The 18,750-nt window shown below is 37.0% G+C and overlaps 2 protein-coding genes across 2 annotated transcripts in view; one reads left to right on the top strand and one right to left on the bottom strand.

Moving 5' to 3' along the window:
• Window positions 1–18,750, bottom strand: part of NCOA6 (nuclear receptor coactivator 6) — a 58,662-nt gene that overhangs the window by 19,269 nt on the left and 20,643 nt on the right. The window contains exons 5-7 of the mRNA XM_044664376.1: window positions 14,631–15,452; window positions 12,314–12,460; window positions 9,148–10,273 (exon numbers count right to left, since the gene is read on the bottom strand). Coding sequence (XP_044520311.1) covers window positions 9,148–10,273; window positions 12,314–12,460; window positions 14,631–15,452 — 2,095 coding nt within the window. The remainder of the gene's footprint in view (window positions 1–9,147; window positions 10,274–12,313; window positions 12,461–14,630; window positions 15,453–18,750) is intronic.
• On the top strand, window positions 379–786 carry LOC123237448 (ubiquitin-fold modifier 1). Its single transcript, XM_044664377.1, has one exon. The coding sequence runs from the start codon at window positions 464–466 to the stop codon at window positions 719–721; it is 258 nt and encodes an 85-aa protein (XP_044520312.1). The 5' UTR covers window positions 379–463; the 3' UTR covers window positions 722–786.

The raw sequence follows: 18,750 nt of genomic DNA, 5'->3' as shown, positions 1-18,750 counted from the left end.
TAGTCATTAATACTCTTCTACCTTAGAACCAATATACAGTATTGATTCTAAGATGGAAGGGTTTAAAAAAAATTATAATTCTTGGGCTAGCTACCTTATGGCTTACTATTATCTGCCAATATTTCCATTTATCTTTTCAAAGGTTGTATAAAATTTAATGATTGCCAAAAAGACAAGTTGGAGGAATTCTAGTATCCTTTTTAGAATCACAGCAAGGTTAGGGCTAAATACTACACAACCTAAATTCCTCATTTTAAAAAGGTAAAAACTGAAGCCCAAATAAGAGAAGGAACTTGCACAAGATCATAGAGTAAATTAGAAGCAAAGTTGGTACTAGGACACCTAAATCTTCATTTCAAAGTTTTACCACTGGGCTTTGGCTGGGGATACGGGGAAGAGTGGAACGGAAGAGAAGATCGGAGCACCGCCATCAGGCTCGCCTAGGACCACCCAAGCCCTCACCATGTCGAAAGTTTCTTTTAAGATCACACTGACCTCGGACCCGCGACTGCCATACAAAGTGCTCAGTGTTCCTGAAAATACTCCTTTCACAGCAGTCTTAAAGTTTGCTGCAGAAGAATTTAAAGTTCCTGCAGCAACAAGTGCTATAATTACAAATGATGGAATAGGAATAAATCCTGCACAGACTGCTGGGAATGTTTTCCTAAAGCATGGCTCAGAACTCCGAATAATTCCTCGAGATCGAGTTGGGAGTTTTTAATGTCTGCTGAATGGAACTTACCATTATCTTTGAGAATAAACATTGATATTTATTTTGTAACATTGCATTCAGACTATCTACAATTTTATGTATGTACTCCTTTAAGGACATTGACCTTTTACATTAAAGAAGGAATACATCCCATGTATAAAACAGCTGCCTTAAGAAAGAAGCCAACCTCTCCACTGCTACCTCATTATGAAAGGAGTTTCAATTTAATTCTGTAATAGAAAAATATTACTAAGAACAACTTTTTCCCATGAAATAAGAATATTAAAATTTCTTGTATTTCAAATCATATGTCAACTATAGATTAAATCATTTATCTCTGAGTTACAAATGATAATTGCCTGAGAACATATAGGTGAATAAATATGTATATTTTATGTACAATTTAAGATAAGAATAACAGATGAACTGATTAACAATTAAATACTTGTATTTTTTATCATTTAGGTTTTCTAGGTCTCAGTTGGTTCCAGTTTTTTATTTAGATTTTCAGTTAAATTGAAAATACCATCTGTTGAACATTATGAACTTATCCCAATTATGGAAAATGATATCTCCAGGGAACTAGTCTACCAGTGTCCCTATATAATCAAATATACTTAGTAGTGGGTATTTAAAGAATATTTAATGTTTCTGTTGCTGAATCATGATTATTTTCTAAGAATTCTAATTTAATCATGATCTTTTCATGTGAATAATTCTGTATTTAAGTCTGAAAAGGAAAGGACACCTTTGACAAGACTTGAAATCATGCAAAACTCAAGAAAGTGCTTTGATCTATGGGGCTGGCTGTGAGAAGGGAGTTTGTTTAAGTATCATGATCATTGAAAACAGAAAAGTCAAATCAAAACTGAAATGATAGGAAAGAAAGAAAGGAGTTAGTCAGTCATACAAGAGATTAGAAATAACATCAAAATGACTCAAAAAATCCAGAAGGAATGAGAACAGGTGCAAAGAAGTCAAAGAGGAATAAAAGAGCAGGAACAGAGCGGAGAAGAAAAAGAATACTATTGCTTAAACAAGCAGTAGAGGAAAGCCAAGTGCATACTTTTTAAACTATTATAGAGATTAAAACATCTTCTATGCCTCCCCAAAAACCTATAAGGAAAAGAAGAGATAACTAGGTTATAGGAAAATGTTAAAGCATGAACATGATATTTGTAGTATGTTGGCTCTTGTACATGGTTATGAAATCAATGCTTAGAAAGAAAAGCAGCTTAAATTCTTTCTTTCTTTGTAGTCAAATGCAGCTGGTGAAAACAGCCGTGCTTGGCAAATGCATGAATTAGTACTCCTAAACAAGTTTTATATGAATTGTTTTCAGTGGTATCCCATGATTATCTTGTTTCTGACCAGATACTCATTGAAAAGGCAAAATATTCATATGAAAAATTGCAACTTACAACTTATCTAGCCATGTGTATTTTCTGATGGATGTTTTTGGTATTTTAAAGTTATACTTGACATTAAAATGCTAGATTTGATTGTTTTTAATGAAGACTAAGGCACAGCAAGATTCTTAGCCATCACAATGTAGTAAGCTTAACAAAAGGCAGTAAAATTAAGACAGAAAAATGGACTATTATATTTTTTAACCAGAAGAATTAAACCAGAAAAGTTTAGCCAATAGTTTCACATTTTAACCTAAGCATTCCAATTAATCAAGATTATACTTTAATACTGTTTATAGGCCAAAATGTGATTGTATTTATGTGCTACAGAAAAATAAAATGGTGCAATGAAAAAAAAAAAAAGTTTTACCACTATACCATACTGTATGCCATGGCTAGATTATTTTTGTAAACTGCTAGTCACTACCTGTCAAAGGCCGATTCCTAGAGCAGTGTGTAGTATATCAATGAAGGCAGTCTTTAGACCAGGGGTCGGCAATGTATGGCTCTTTCTGTAGGAGCCATAAAGTCAAATTTTTTTTTTCCAGGCGCTGTTACAGGAGCGTGCACCATGAGCACTGTACAGCTCTCACGAAATTACATTTTAAAAAATGTGGCATTTATGGCTCTCATGGCCAAAAAGGTTGCCGACCCCTGCTTTAGATGCTAAGGTGAAATATACCTCCCTAAGGAAGGAGAGTGCAAGAATACAAGAATATGCCAAAATAAATAGCTATGCATTTCAGTCTTTAACACTCAAATTCAGGAGAAGAAGAAAATAAATCCCTTTTGAGATTATGGCTGAGGATTTTTTTTAAAATGGCTATAAGGGAACAAGAAATTTAAATGGGGCAATAGTAAGAAAGCATTTACATTTAGCTATCCTCAATGAATTAAAGACCTGAAGTCCGGACAAATTAGATCCTAGGGTTCCAAAAAACCTAGTAGCTGTGATTGCTGAGTACTCACAATGATCTTTCAAAAAATTATAGAAAATGGGAAAGGTGATCCTCTAAGACTACAGCAGTATGTGAATTTGTCCTCATTTTCAAAAAAGGGAAGAATGACATCTCCAAACTATAGGCCAATAAACTTAACTAGAAATATTCTAGACTACATTATTAAAAGTCTAGTCAGAGAGCATTTAAAAAGGGAAGTATGTGTTTGTTAGTTCTGAATTGAACTGTTCTTACTCCCTAGAAAATTTTTGGGAACAAAAGAGATCCATATATAAAAAAGTAAAAGAAAGGGAAGCAATGATCACTAAAAATAATTATGGTTTTATCTAAAATTAATCATGTCAGACTAATTTCATTTCCTTTGTTAAAAGGATTACTCTACTGTCATTGGGGTATTTGGTTAAAATATTAAAAAGTTGCAGAAGGGAAAATAGATTCTATGCAATTAAAAGCTTCCTTTAGAAATATGAGATGTTGAAAAGTGGAATGGACTACAATGAGGATTAATGGATTTTTCTTCCATAGAGATTCAAGAGAAAGCAAGATGACTACTTGTCAGGGATGCTGTAAGGGTATTCCTGTTCAAGTACAAATTGTACCAAAAGACCTCCGATGTCTCTTCCAACTGAAATTCTATGAATTTGCTCCTAGATCTGCATTTTAGGAGGCAGATTAAACATTTTTAATCCCTCTTTATATGACATTCTTTCAAATACCTGAAAATGCTATTACGAATGTTCCCTTTTTCATCTCCTTGCTAAACATGACTAACTCCTTCAATTAATTTTCATAATTTGAAGTGTTATGTCCCTGATAAGAAAACATGGTCTCCAGTCCCCTTACCATCCTGGTCATATCTTATCTGGGTATCAATCAATAAGCATTTATTTAGTTCCTGCTCCAGGTTAGCAATAGGTTTCCTAAAATATAAACAGCACAGGGTCAGGTCAATGACAGGTACCCAGGCCTTTCCACTACAGACATGAATCCATCTAACTGACTATCAATTAGACTACTTCTCTCCATCTCATCTTTAAAAGATGAAATGACAGGCTATGTCAAATGTTTTGTTAAAATATAGGTATCCTATAAAGAGGACTAGGAGAAAAAGAATCTTTTTGTGAAACATTTCTAATTCAAACATGACATTCAAACTGCACTAGAAACCAATACAAATATTGATAAAGGATAAAAAATATATAAATAAGATAAAGGTCTGTCCCCAATAGGCAAGTAATTCAAGAATCATGAACAAAAAGTTCTTAAAAAGCAAACCATCAAGAACTACCTTTAAAAGAGCTCAAAATCATTAATAAGAGAAAAAAATTTAAAAAAATTTGAAGTTTACATCCATCAAATTGGCCAAGAAAGCAAAAGATGGAAAAAGTCCATGTTGGTGGGAATGCAGAAAAACAGGCAGACTCACTGGTAAGGAGCTATGAATTTTATCAGCTGTTTCGGAAAACAATTTGAAATTAAGCAAGAGAAGTTACAAGAGTTTTGTTGTATTCTTTGACCCAGTGATCCCATTCTTGAGTTCACACCTCAAAGAAGGTACTAATAAGAAAAATTTCAAAACTACGTACATGGAAATACTCATAGAAGCATTATTTGTAATAGTAAAAAAGTTTAACTGTGCCCATTGAACTGGGAAATGATTGAAGAAAGTATGATATAAGAACTACTACTTCAGGAGGAATGCTAATATGGGAAAAACTATATGAAATGTGAATTGAGTAAAACAAAGAACATACAAAATTACTACAGATATCTAAATGAAGGCAACTTTAAATGGCAATGAAACTCAAATAAAAACCACTGACCATTATTTATAAAGCACATACCTATCCTTTCTTTCTTTCTTTTTTTTTTTTTTTAAACCCTTGTACTTCAGTGTATTTTCTCATAGGTGGAAGATTGGTAAGGGTGGGCAATGGGGGTCAAGTGACTTGCCCAGGGTCACACAGCTGGGAAGTGGCTGAGGCCGGGTTTGAACCTAGGACCTCCTGTCTCTAGGCCTGACTCTCACTCCACTGAGCTACCCAGCTGCCCCCTATCCTTTCTTAAAGAATTTGAAAAACTACCAAAGTATGAAGGTACATGCATTTAATGCAATTAAGCCTAACTGCTTTAGGGGATTGTATTTGTGGGATATTCAACTGTGAAAACATTGGTGTTTTGGTATAATAATGTCAAAACAAAATTTATTAAGAAAAATAAAAAATAAGATACTGATTAGTGGGTCAGCTATCATAACTGCCAGTTTGTTTTGTTTTGTTTTGTTTTTAATCTGGGAAGCAATCTGGATGAGGGACTTAGGTGTTCTCTTATTATCTCATCATTTATCTTAGGTTCCAATTCCTCATTAAACATTTGTGACCTCTTTTTCCCAGTCAAAAGATTATGTGTCTTAGCAGAGAAAACAAAAGCATTGTCTTTGTTCTCTCACTCATTCAATGTATGAAAATGCACAAAACTTAAGGAATTTATGATCATTAACAAACCAGAATAATCTTTAAATTGTTCTCCTAGTGTTTTTAGTATCAAAATGTCCCAAAATGTGATTTTTATACAACTTTTAAAAATGTATTTTTGCATAAAGTGAGGGAGAAGTGTATAGTACAAAGTGTTTGTATTAGGAATGAGGCTAAATCATTGTTTCCTGTTTCAGAAATGAAAACACTACTAAATTCTCTGGGACAGTAAAAGAATTTGATTTTACCTGTATATAAAGTAACCCATCTAGATGGTAAAATCTACCACATTAAAAAGACAAAAACATGTGAAATGCTGGAGGTAGCTATAAACCAGAAATCTGCTATAGCTCTAGATCTAGCAAAATCTACATGTCTGATTGAGGTCAGAGATCGGGTAAGCTTATGCTTTCCCTATCCAGCCAGCCCCCCAACTGCAAGAACAAAAAAAGGCTGAAGCAATTTAACAAACATGATCTCAACTCTTAGGGAAAAGGCCTAGAAAACTTAAGTGTTTTGACTCGGGTCATAAAAACTTTTTTAGGAAAGAAAAGTCCCTACATCTTATTTTCCCCACCCCCAACTTCTGCATGAAATTGGCAAAGTTTAGACAGCCAGGGTGGAAAAGACAAATAGGAGAATACTAATTCCTCTGCATCAATTCTAACATTATGTATTAATTAATGATTATAATAATGTAATGTAGTTAACTTCCAGAGCTAAAGATCACAACTATACACATCTGTCCTAAGAATAAGAAAATATACATTGTGGGATTTCATTAACAGTTTTGTCCCTTTTTCCTGTGGAAAAAATGTCAAATCTAGCCAAGTCTTACTGAATTCTAATCCTAAGGGTAGTCACAGATATATTAGAATATATCCTTCTGAGATCTTTTAGAAATACAGCAAAGTTAAATAGAACAAAAGTTATACAAACATTAAGAAACTATATCTCAATGAATTATTGAGAACTTGTCTTCTGGATAAAATTCATAATAACTCCCTCTATCAATATAGATTAGCACCTAATTTGCAATTTAATCTTAAAGAGTTGCCTCAGGAACTGAAAGATTTTTCATACATTCACATGATCAGCCCAGGAAAGCTCAAAACCTACAGAGTCTAGATCATCTGTAGAGAGGTGTGATGCTACCAGGCATTCTATTGTCCTAGAAATAAAAAAGATTCATGTCCTGCCAGACTTAACCCCACACAAACAGTCCTTTGCATCAGACAAAATATTGAGTTTTTAGGCTGTCTGATTCAAAACATCCTTATGGCTTAGAGAAACTAACGAAATCATCTGTAACATGAATTTAAAGCAGAAGGGGTTATGTTAGTTGCATGCTGTCTTTCCTAATACAAGTCTTTGGAATACAGTGCTATTCTGTAGCCACCATGACATTATATTCGAAATAAATCTCAATGAATGTAGTATCTTGGGATAAAATACCTTCAGGGGGAAATAGGTACTTGGGAAAACTCCTACATGCAAAACTAACAGGCCATTCAACTAATCTTATCTTTTTCAACCAGATACAAAGTTTTCAGTGGTTCATGAAGTCTTTTTTGAAGGTCTCATTATTATATGGATGGAAATGGCTTTGAGTTCTCAAAGGAGAGGCCAAGAGAGTAAAACTCTGGCTAAGCCTTCAAACAAGTCAAGGTTTGAGTACAGACCAAGCAACAAATTATGGGCTGTCAACTAAGAACCTGTCTAGTTTGGTATGGAGGCCTGGCCACTAGGGATATTTCCTCTTTGCCAAAAGAAATCTTTTATTTATATTAAAAAAAAACAACAACACAGCTTAATTTCCATCTAAGGCAGAAGAATGGTAAGAGCTAAGCAAATGGGGTTAAGTGACTTGCCCAGGGTCACACTACTAGGGAGTATTTGGGAACAGATTTGAACCTAGGACCTCTCATCTCCAGGGCTGGCTGTCACCCCATTGACTACTTAGCTACCTTTCAAAGGAACTTTTTTTTAAAACAGACTACAATCTGTATCAGTGATGGGAGTTCCTATACTGTGAAATCAAAAATCCTTCAAGTATATTTATTATATGTTAAAGCAGATGCTTTTTTACTTTAGATTAAGTCCTACCTAATGTTGCCACAAATGAATTGTATACTTTTTTGTTTTCTTCTTTGTTTACTAATCTAGAAGAAATATAATCATGGCAAACCCCTTGGAAAGAGTAGCAGTGGAACTAGGTACTAAATATTTATTTTTAACTTTACCAACAGGTAATTTTCAAACAGCAAGGCTCTTGTTCCAGATGATGAAATAAAAACCTATGCAAGATAACCCCTCTTTAATTCATATAATCACAGAATGGCAGTGGAGGGACTTGAGCAGCTATCTAATCCAACCAATACACAAAGGGAACCCTTATTATAACATATCCATCAAGGGATTATTCAGCCTCTGCTTAAAGACCTTCAAGGAGGGAAAACCCAATGGACCTTTTGACAAATTAATTTTTGCCAGACAGATCTTAACTACAAAATGAGTCTAATGTACTTCTTAAAAAAAGTGGTTTGTCAGATTTGGTATTTTAAATTTAACAACAGTCATACCATGGGAAATCTGGAAGAGTTAAAGCATTTGTTCTGTAGCCTAACATCTATCATATATTTTTGTTACAGTATATCTTAGGCTAAGGCCCAGACCAAGCATAAAGAAGAACAATTAACCATTCATTAAGGTCCTGTTTATACTTCTGTCAATTCTAATTACATATTTGAATTCACTTATTTCTACCTCCACTGGAGAAATTAATGTCTTAGTAAATTATAACTACTTAATTCGTATTACATTTTGAAGCAGAGACAGTTGAAAGTTTCCTTGAAAATGCTTAATATCAAAGAATAAAACAAGTCAAAGTAACATTTAGCCTTTGGAAATAAGAGTATAAATGAATTTGTAATCATTCTGCCTTCTGTGAACATACAAGGAACCCATCTGTCAGGGATGGAAAAGGAGCCTGATTTGAAGTGTCTAATCTTCTTAACATGGATTTTAAGTCTCTAGAAATGATTAAGAACCTATATTCTATGAAGACACCTGTCAAAAAAACCATTTTCTGTGAAACAGCAGGGAATTTTCTTAAGTAAGTTTTACTTTATCAATCACACAGGCTGTTTTCCAAAACATACTTACCCACTCTGGTTCACTAGCCATTATTAAGCCTGAGAATACAATCAGTTGAGATCTCCTTTGCTATAGTGGCCTAGTGACCTCCCAAGGGGGATAAGCCATAGACTCCTTAGGACAAGCAATTTGCTTAGTCTTTACTAGTCAGCAGGTGACTTCAATGTCTAGAGGGCTGACTAAAATAAAACAACTTGCAATCAATGAATGTTAAAGCTGAAGAGTCCTAAGCAAACATCTATTTCAACCCTCTCATTGTGGAGAAGACACCAAGACTCAAAGAGAAGGGACATATCAAAAAATTATGCAACAAGCTGGCAGCAGTTGAATCAGATCTCTGCTCTCTTGACTACAAGTTTAGTGAACTCTTTTACTACAAGATCCCCCTTGATATATAAACAAACAAACAACATTTAGGCAAGATTATGTCAACCTACTTAAGTTCTCCTTGCTGATTACTTTTCTTCTTCCGTGGTGGTTTCTTCTTCTTGGGTTTATTTGCATTTGTATTATTTTGTTTATTGTTCACCCCAAAGTGGCCGGCAGATATGTCACTTTGCAGTAAATTCACTAATAATGGACTTGTTAAAGTGACATCTTTATTGACAGGGAAACCAGGATTCTGACCACAGGAGATCTGATTTCCATTTGGTGTTCCACTGAAGGGTGCATTAAAAGGCATCCCATGGCCTGAAAAGTGGTTCCCTGAGGTGCTGTTTCCTTGCATTGCCTGCATGTGGGGTGGCACCATGTTTGATGGCTGCATGGAAACATCAGGCATCATCTGGGAAATGTTGACTTCATTATTTGTGGGGGTAGTGGCATCATTATGCTGCTGGGACATGTGTGAGCCAGGTCCTGATGGTCTTAGAACCTGCCCCTGAATTCCCATAACCTGAGAAGGATTGCTGTTCACGGGGCCTTGCTGGGCCATCATTTGTCCTGCCATCTGTCCCGTAAACTGAACCATATTTCCTTGCATGTTTGGAGTTGGTCCTCTCATTATCTGAGCTGGTCCCGTCATAACATTGGATTGGTTCTGACCATTAAATGGTTGCTTATTTCCTTGCATTTGATTGGTCATTATTTGCTCTATCATTGGGTTCTGCTGTAGCAAGACCTGGCCTTGAGGTCCCATCATTTGATTATGTGGTGCCATCATCTGCTGGCCCTGCTGGGGAATCATTTGTTTAGGGGGGGTCATTCTTTGTGGTGAAGGCCCAAGGTTTTGATTTTGAGGGGCTACCATCATCTGGCCTTGTGGCATAAGTTGGGCACGAGAAAGGATCATTGGGTTTTGAGGGTTCAGGGCTCCTTGAGCCTGAGAGTTCACCATCTGTCCTTGGGAGGACACGATCTGCTGATGCATGCCCATCATTTGAGATGGGGGTCCTTGCTGAGGCTGACCTTGCATGCTGCCCATGGTCACCTGAGGAACTCCACTGTTATTAGTTTGTTGACTGGCTATATTGCTATGAAGTCCCATCATACTGGGCTGCATCATATTTGGTGGCCCATGTGATACTTGCATCTGATTCTGGGGAGGACCAGCTCCTTGGCCACCTTTGAAAGAAAAAGCATGGCTTTAGAAAGAAATTCTTACAAGTCATCTGGCATTAGTACATTCCAATTACCTTAACTACAAAGATACCCCACTCCCCACCATTCTGATTGACCAATTTAAATACCATTACCTGTCAACACACTTGAGAGTGCTTTTGGTGGGTTTTCTGGGTCATAAAGGTTGACGCTGTATAATCATCTACATTGAGATCTTACTGCACAACAGGGATAGAGGTAAACAAGTTCTCCCCACTCCTGCCTGGCAACTCAATGATACAAATTTTTTGCTGGATAATCAAGCTTACATTCTCTCAGATTACAAAGGGAAGAGGACATAATCTCATTGTCAATACTGAATAAGATGATTGTTGCTACCTGTAAGATGAAGAAAATTAAAAACACTTTTGGTCAGTGAACTAAACTTTGCCTCAAGAGCAGCTGGGGAAACATAAGATGCAAGTGCAGAGATTTTAAGAGAAGATGCTTTCTATTAAACAAATTCTGCAGAAGCTGGAGAGACCTATAAAGTTTCTTGGGAAGCTAATCCTTTCTTTTATGGCTATCTGGACAAATACTATTTGTTATATATATAAATAAAGATATATAAAAAGGAAAGGTCAAGGAAATTGCCCTTCCTTTTCAAGATGTCATGAATTTTCACCAGCTATAAAGCTTTTAAAATTCTTTAACTGCAATTAACATGCAATTAAAAATGGGACCAAAAGATCAAACTAACCCCAAGTAAGAACACAGGGCTAACAGGATATTTTTGACAGCATCAGACCAATGTTTCAATTTAAATGATGTCTTAATATAAAGGGGACAAGATAGGAATCGTCACTTGGTACATCAATCAGAGATGAAGTGTGGGCCTTAGGACACTTCTTAACTCATTCTTGGAGTAATAAAATTCAGCCTCTCCCAATACGTTTCTATTAAGTGTAGTATACTATGGGGATTGATTGCACTAGGATGTTTTCCTGATTCTGCAACTAATATACAGTGAACCAGAAGCTGCTTCCTGTGTGAATCAAACTAATATGAAGTTTATATTTTATTTACTGATTTCTACATCAGTTATCCTTGAAAGTAACTCTTCCTAAATACACTGTGGAGAAAAAAAATCCCTGGCTAAAGGTATGCCATTACAGCTCTCCTTGACCTTTCTTTTATCTGTTCAATCCAGATTTACTTACTCTGACTAGAATACTTGGTTAGCTACTGCTGCTGCTGCTGCTACCATCACATCTGCCTCTCAAGTTAATTGGAATTTGGGAAATGCCATCTTTATATTATTATAGCAGCCTTTATTATTTTTTATCGTAACAAAGTGCACTGGCTGACAATTAACCTGGCTCACATGTGGACAAATCCCATTTCTCCTTATTTCAACTGAGAAAGGGTTAAAGTGAGGAATAAACATAGAAACATTCTAATTATAGGAATACTTAATGGAAGCCTTAAAGCTCTAGCTAGAAAGGTGAGTCACTGACCTGAGGTCCTTACTTGAAAATCTCTTCCCTAAACTAATGTGAAGGCTAAGAGTGTTAGCTTCCCCAACTTGTTCCCAAAAGACAAACAGTCTATTTCACTGACATTCTTTGAGACATAAATTCATCTAGTATTTAGAAGGAACCATAAAGCTCAATTAGTCTAACCTCTACCTCAATGGATGAATTCCTTCTCTAATATCCCTGACAAGTGGTGATTTGGCTTCTGTCCAAGCATTTCCAGCAACAGGGACACAAGGTAGTCCAGACCATTTGGAGATAGCTCTGTTAAGCATATTTTCCTTACAGTTAGCTGAAATCTACCTCTTTTTAACTTCTACCTATTAGGCATAGTCATATCCTCAGGGGGACAAGAGAATAAATTTAATCTCTCTTCCACAAGACAATCTTTAAGATATCTTAACACAGCAATTGTGCCTGCTTTACCCCACCAGTCTCATCTCCTTTGTTTACATTTGGCATGAGAGAAAGATAACAACAATAAGATGAAAGGCTCATGCCCACAGATTATATGGAGAGAGAAACAAACCTGTGTGTTGTACACTCTGGTTTCCTTGTAGCTGAGGGGTTCCTGTGTTTCCAGGGGTTCCAGCGGCTGTTGAAGGCACTTGGCCTTGCATAAAATTCTGATTGGCCTGTCCTGTCGAGAAGCCAGGTGGGAGCCGTTTAGGCATTCCTTAATAGAAAACAATGAGTAAGGTAGTTAACTAATAAATTTGTACTTCTGTTTTATTATGGAATGAATAAGGAAGGATGAACAGCATGAGGAGTCCACTTAGTTCTTTTTAGTCACACTGGCTATATATATTAAGTTCAGAAAAGATGGTTAAAAAAAATCAACACAACCTCTCACATGAGCATTGTCAAAATGAAAACAAAATATTTAAAAATTTATATTCAGAACATGCCAAGGAAAAGAGGGCAATTTGCTACCTAGAGGTGACCAGAGCTCACTGGCACAGCTAGGTTCACGTGCTCACACTATTCTGTAGCCTACCAAATCCGGAAAATCCGAATTTCCTCAGCACAGACCCCAAAGGAGCATCTAAAACAAGGAAACATGCTAAACCTTGAAATGTGCAAAAAAGCATGAGAACAGGTTGCTATGAAACCTATCAGGGTGAACAGCTGAGTCCTGATATTAAATATAGATAAGTAGCTTCAGTCCCATCTGAGGAGATAGGTGACATTTCCTTCTATAATATTCTTCATCACTCCCCTCCCCAGGCTCCTTAAATATAGTGTTGGTCTCCTTATAATTGATATTAGAAAAAAAGTTTCAAAATGAAAATATCATCACCTTAACACTGAACCTTCCCTAAGGTTCTTTGCTCCATCTTCTGATGGTCATGATACAGAGAATCAATATAATATGAAGAAGCTGAAATCTTACTTCTCTTTTATATTCAAGGTTTAATGTCTGAGAATTAATTTATAAGGAGAATAAATACTATAGGATTAGATGTTGTCATATTGTCTAGGTAAACTCATTAAGGACTTAATGGGAGGCATCTAACCCCAAAATCTTTTTTTTCAATTTACTTGTATTAAACACATTTCTCTCTTTAAAAGTGCTATATTTTCAATCCTATTCTCCATAAAGACACTTTTTGCATACAATTATGCATCTGTTTAACAGTGTGTCCCCTTGCACCATCCGATGGTACCTAAAAAGCCAGTAATCAAATCTGTAGAGTGGGACTCAGATAAAACCTGGCTGATGATCTGGATCAGAATGTCCAAAAGGTTGGGGGGCTGAAGTTTGGGGTCAAAATTATTTTTCTTTTCCGGAAAACATGAATTTGGTAGGGCCCTTTTCTCCAAGAGATGCAAATATTAAGCCATAACTATAGCCCATGTCAATAAAATAAATTGCAAGCCAGTGAAAAGATTGATGAGCAACTCAAGTTCACCAGAAAACTATGAGAACATGCCTTTACTATGCTGTACTAGAGCTTTAGGGAGTATTTTGGGAGTGGGGAAGTGACTTTTTTTCTGAGCATGTTTATTAGATGATAATTATACCGTGCTTTCTATGTCTTACTGAAAAGCTCCAAGCACATTCTTGTGCACTAGATAAATGATTAATAACAATAAATAATAATAAACATGGAGATGGATAAGTTTTACAGTAGTCGTTTTACCTCTCACACATTAAGCTCCATTGCTTTTTTTCTTCATACGAGAGACACCTTAAAAATTAATAAATAAATCTCCTTTAGGTATAACTAGTGGAGCTCCCTCTCTAAGGAGCAGGTATTGGCATTATAATACTGTAAAAGTCAATGTGTTCTGAACTTATTTTTTGCATTTTAACAAAGTTTTACCCAATTTATCAAAAGATCACGTTTACTATTTTACCAATAGCTAGTGTACTAAAATCAATAGACAAATAGTGAAGGATGACAATTCTCCTTCCCCGAAGTCTTACAATAAGATTCCACACTTGATCTTTTTTAGTTTGGCCTGAGGAAAAAAACTAACATTTCAGTTTTGTGACTGAATTCATTATTTATAAAATGTGCTTTTCCTGACACATTTTCTTAGCTGACAAATCAAAGGACTTCAAAAAGCAAAACAAACACATCTAACTTAAAGGTTCCTTGTATTTGCACAAAGTAGCTGGCTTAATTTCCAAGATATCATGTATTACATCAAAGTAGCTAAATTAATGTGACAATACTAACCATGCAGTGTAAAACATGAATTAGATTCTTACATTATAATATATTATATTACAATATAATTATAACTTTACCCATGCCAACTGAAAAGGGCCAGATGAAGTTCTAGCAATTTTTCTCTCTAGGAAACTGAATGGCAAAAATATGTTCAGTCCAGCTCACCTCCTAGACTTGGATGTAAACCCTGTGGACCCTGATTTTGTTGTTGCATCACCATGAAGTTGGGTGGCACATTTCCCTGCTGAACCATAGGATTTCGACCAGGAGAAGTAACAGGCTGCTGAAATCCTTGAGGAAGAGGGTTGTTTTGAGGTGGCCTTGGTCCCATCTGCTGCTGTGTTTGGTTAACTGTTGGAGATGATGCAGGAGATCCCTGCTGAAAGGAGGAGGGAGACGAGGCAGGAGACTTGTTCGTTAAGTGAGGCTGCTGAAGTGGTGTAGGAACCCGGGAAGGACCCCCTTGAAGGCTCTTCATTTGAGGAGCAGTAAATTGACCTGGGTTGCTCATTGGAGGGAAGTTCGTGTGGGACTGTGAGGCTTGCTGGCTTCCAAAAGGATATGGAGGTGGAGGGTGGGAAGGAGTCTGTACTGTGGCTAGAGATGGCCTTGCCTGGAGCTGCTGCTGCTGCATGGGACCAGGAAGAGGAGCCTTTTTCCACCCTTGGTTTGTTGTCAATGTACTCAGAGCACCCTGGGCTGGTGGAGGTTGAAGAGCTCCAGAAGGCAACTGGTTCCAGCCAGGAGGCACAGGCACCTGAGTAGGGGCAGTAAAAGGAGGCCGAATACCCTGTGGCTGCTGCTGCTGATGTTGCTGTGGGGGTCTAGGTTGCATCTGCTGCTGTTGTTGAAGCTGCTGAAAATTAGGTGGATTTATTTGTCTATTAACTGGAACAGGCTGCATTTGGTGGAGTTGAGGAGCCAAAGACCCTGAGGTATGACTCTGTTGCTGTAGAGGAAGCCCAGAGAGGAGAGGATCCACTGAATCTGTTTGAAAGAAAATCAACAAAGGGATAATTCACCTAATGCCTCTAAAAAGTAATAAAAGCTCACTTTTCTATAGCTCTTTAGGGTTTATGAATCACCATTAGACCTAAAGCCTGACAAAGGTCTTTCTTCCTAACAGCTCTATTATGGGTAGCTTTCCTATTATCCCCATTTTAAAGAAACTGAAAAAAGAAGTAACCTGCCCACGGTCACATTAAGTGCTGAAGGAGGGAGTCAATCCCTGGACTTCAGATTCTCAGTCTATGCTAGGCTCTCTTATGATATAACAAGTCTCTTGGATTCAATGATCATCTCTGCAGATGACTCTCAGGTCAATTTTACCCAGCTCTGACTTCTTTCCTGATCCCAAGTCCAATTGTGTATTGTGTATTTTGAAGTGGATATCCTGGTGACATCCAAAATGGAACTCATTATCTTTCCTCAAAAACTCTCACCTCTTCCTAACTTCTTTCTTCCTAGCAATCCAAGACACCATCCTTTCAGTCATCTGGACTCACAACTTAGTTGTCATTCTTAATTCCTTACCTCCTCCTCTGACTAATTGGTTGCAAAGTCCTATTGATGCAATCTTTAAAACAGTTCTCATAAATACTCCTTTTTCTTCTCTGACCCTATCACCACACTGGTCACTTTAAGCCTAGACTACTGGAAAAAGGCTTTCTGGGAGGGTCTCCCTGCCACAAGTCTCTCTCCACTCTAGCCCATCCTCCACTCAACTATCAAAGTGATCTTACAAAAGTTTGAGTTTTTTTAAAGCCTTTCATAACTTGGTCCATTACTGCCTTTCCTATTTTCTTGCTCTTCATTCTCCTCCATGTACTCTACCTGCCTGTTGGTCCTCAACAAGACATTTTATCACCTGACTAGGCATTTTTACTGTTCCCCATGCCTGAAATGCTCAGCCTCCTGGCTTACTTCAAACTGCAACTGAAATCCCACCTTCAACAAAACTTTACTTGTCAACTATAAGGCTAGTATCTTCTCTCTTGGATTAACTCCAGTTAATCTTGACTATATCTTCTTTGTTCCTAGTTATCTGCGTGTTTTCTCCCTCATTAGATTGTGAGCTCCTTGAAGGCAAGTTTTTTTTTTTTGCCTTTCTCTGTATCCCCAGAACTTAGCACAGGGCCTGGCACATAGCATGTTTGACATCATTAGAAATGGTTGAAGAATTTCATAAAAGTGGCAAAAAAAAAAAAAAAAAAAAAAAAAAAAAAAAGAAAGTATATGTATTTATAAGGCAGCATCAAGGAAACAGAGCAAGAAAATCAGAATACATCTACCTAATCATCTGCAAAATGCCTCTGTAAAGCCTAAAGAAATAAATGGAATTGTGAGGAAAAGCATCATAGGCTTTAAAAGCATCAAGAAAATTTCAATTTGAAATGTCCATGCAAGAAGTAGTATGGCAGAGTGGGCAATAATCTAGCTTTGAGGTCAGGACCTTGGAGTTCAATTTCTGCCTCTTACTTATAAAGTCTATGTGACTCTGGACAAATCACTTAACCTCACTGCACCAGAGCAACTAAAAATAAAGGTGGTCCCAAATTACACTGGTAGAGGGAATTTACTGAGAGAGCCAATGAAATCACAAGGTCTGATGGATAATAATTGACAAATGGTCAAAGGATATGAAAAGGCAATTCTCAGATGAAAAAATTAAGACTATCTTTAGTCATGAAGAAAATGCTCCAAATCACTATTAGAGAAATACAAATTTAAACAACTCTGTGGTACCGCTAATATAACAAAAAAAGGAAAATGATAAATGTTGTAGGGGGCGTGGAAATACTATGACATTGCTGCACTGTTGGTGGAACTGTGAACTGGTGTAACCATTCTGGAGATCAATCTGGAATTATGCCCAAAGGGTTATAAAACTGTGCATACCCTTTGACTCAGGAATACTAATACTAGGTCTGCATCTCAAAGAGATCAAAGACAGGGGGAAAGAACCTATTTGTACAAAACTACTTAGAGCAGCTCTTTTTGTGGTGGTAAAGAAATGGAAACTGACAGAATGTACAACAATTAGGGAATGGCTGAACAAGTTGCCATATGTGTCTGTAATGGAATGCTATTGTGCCATAAGAAAAGATGAACAATGATCACAAAAAACCTAAAAAGACTTGTATGTGAGAAGAAGCAGGATCATGTTGTACACAGTGACAGCAACAAAGTACAATGATTAATTGTGAATGAATTAACTATTATTAGTGTTAAAATCATTATCTGGGAGAAGATGGATGCCACCTTGACTGACAGGGATGGCAATTGAGAGATTAGGAATGTTCCCAGATGCTGTGAGCCAGGGGCAAAAGTCGGTTGGCCCCACCCTATAAATACCCCCTAGGAACTACAGTTGGGGTCTCAGAACTCAGAGCTGAGACTTGAGCAAACTTCTCTTGGAGCAAGAACTGGGACAGAGGGAGGTGAAGGATGGTAGAAGAAGAAGAGGGTAAGTCTGAACCTGAACCTGTAACCTGTGCTTGACTGAGAGAAAGCTAGTGACTCAATATTACTGGTAGTAGAGCTGAGAGAATTTACAGATCATCAATCAACATCTATATAAATAGCCTTCCCTATTCTCTGACTTGGCTTTGGCCAGGTCAGGTCAGAGTTAGTGAGAGGATGAAGACTTCAAGCCTCTACCAGTCTAGCAATCTCCAGTCCAGATAAACAATTAGCTTAGTAACCAAACAATAGCAATAGGTTCCCAATCCCCAAAACTATTACCTTGTTATCCTTTCCTCATTAATAGTTAATACAGTGATTTAACAACAAATACCTTCCTGAGTGGTTATTTTATCACAGCCCTTGGGAAGGGAGAATCAATATGCAGTCAGACACCAACATTTCCAAAGCCAATCAATAGCCTATTAACAACTAATCCAACCTCAGGTCTGGCCTAGTGAGGTTAACAATCTACCTAACCTCTCTGAGAGGTCCCAACCTGGGCAACTGTTAGAAGGAAGCCACTGACAGGCTTAACCAACCAAGCCTGTCAGGGAGAGAAGAGGGATGGATTATATCAATAGCTATTGTGAGAGGAGTGGGTGTTCCTTCTTTACCAACTATAGTTGGCTTAGGCCTTAGGCACCGGATCCCTCCTTCATCCATACCATCCCTAAGATCTATACACCAGCCATTCTCTAATATCTAGAAGGAAGATCTCTAGGGAGATAGTAGTAGTAATAGGAGGAGATACAAAGAAAGATCATATCTCCCATACTGCTCATTTCTTTTTAGCATTGGCAAATCAAGGATCTAGGAAAAC

Source organism: Gracilinanus agilis, chromosome 2, assembly GCF_016433145.1.
Source record: "Gracilinanus agilis isolate LMUSP501 chromosome 2, AgileGrace, whole genome shotgun sequence".
In the NCBI taxonomy this organism is placed as follows: Eukaryota; Metazoa; Chordata; class Mammalia; order Didelphimorphia; family Didelphidae; genus Gracilinanus; species Gracilinanus agilis.
Note: the sequence above shows the minus strand (reverse complement) of the source record. Positions and strands in the feature narration are given on the sequence as shown.

What these genes read in the sequence shown, in the direction of transcription:
- LOC123237448 (XM_044664377.1), top strand. Translation starts at nt 464, where the DNA reads ATGTCGAAAGTTTCTTTTAAGATCACACTGACCTCGGACCCGCGACTG.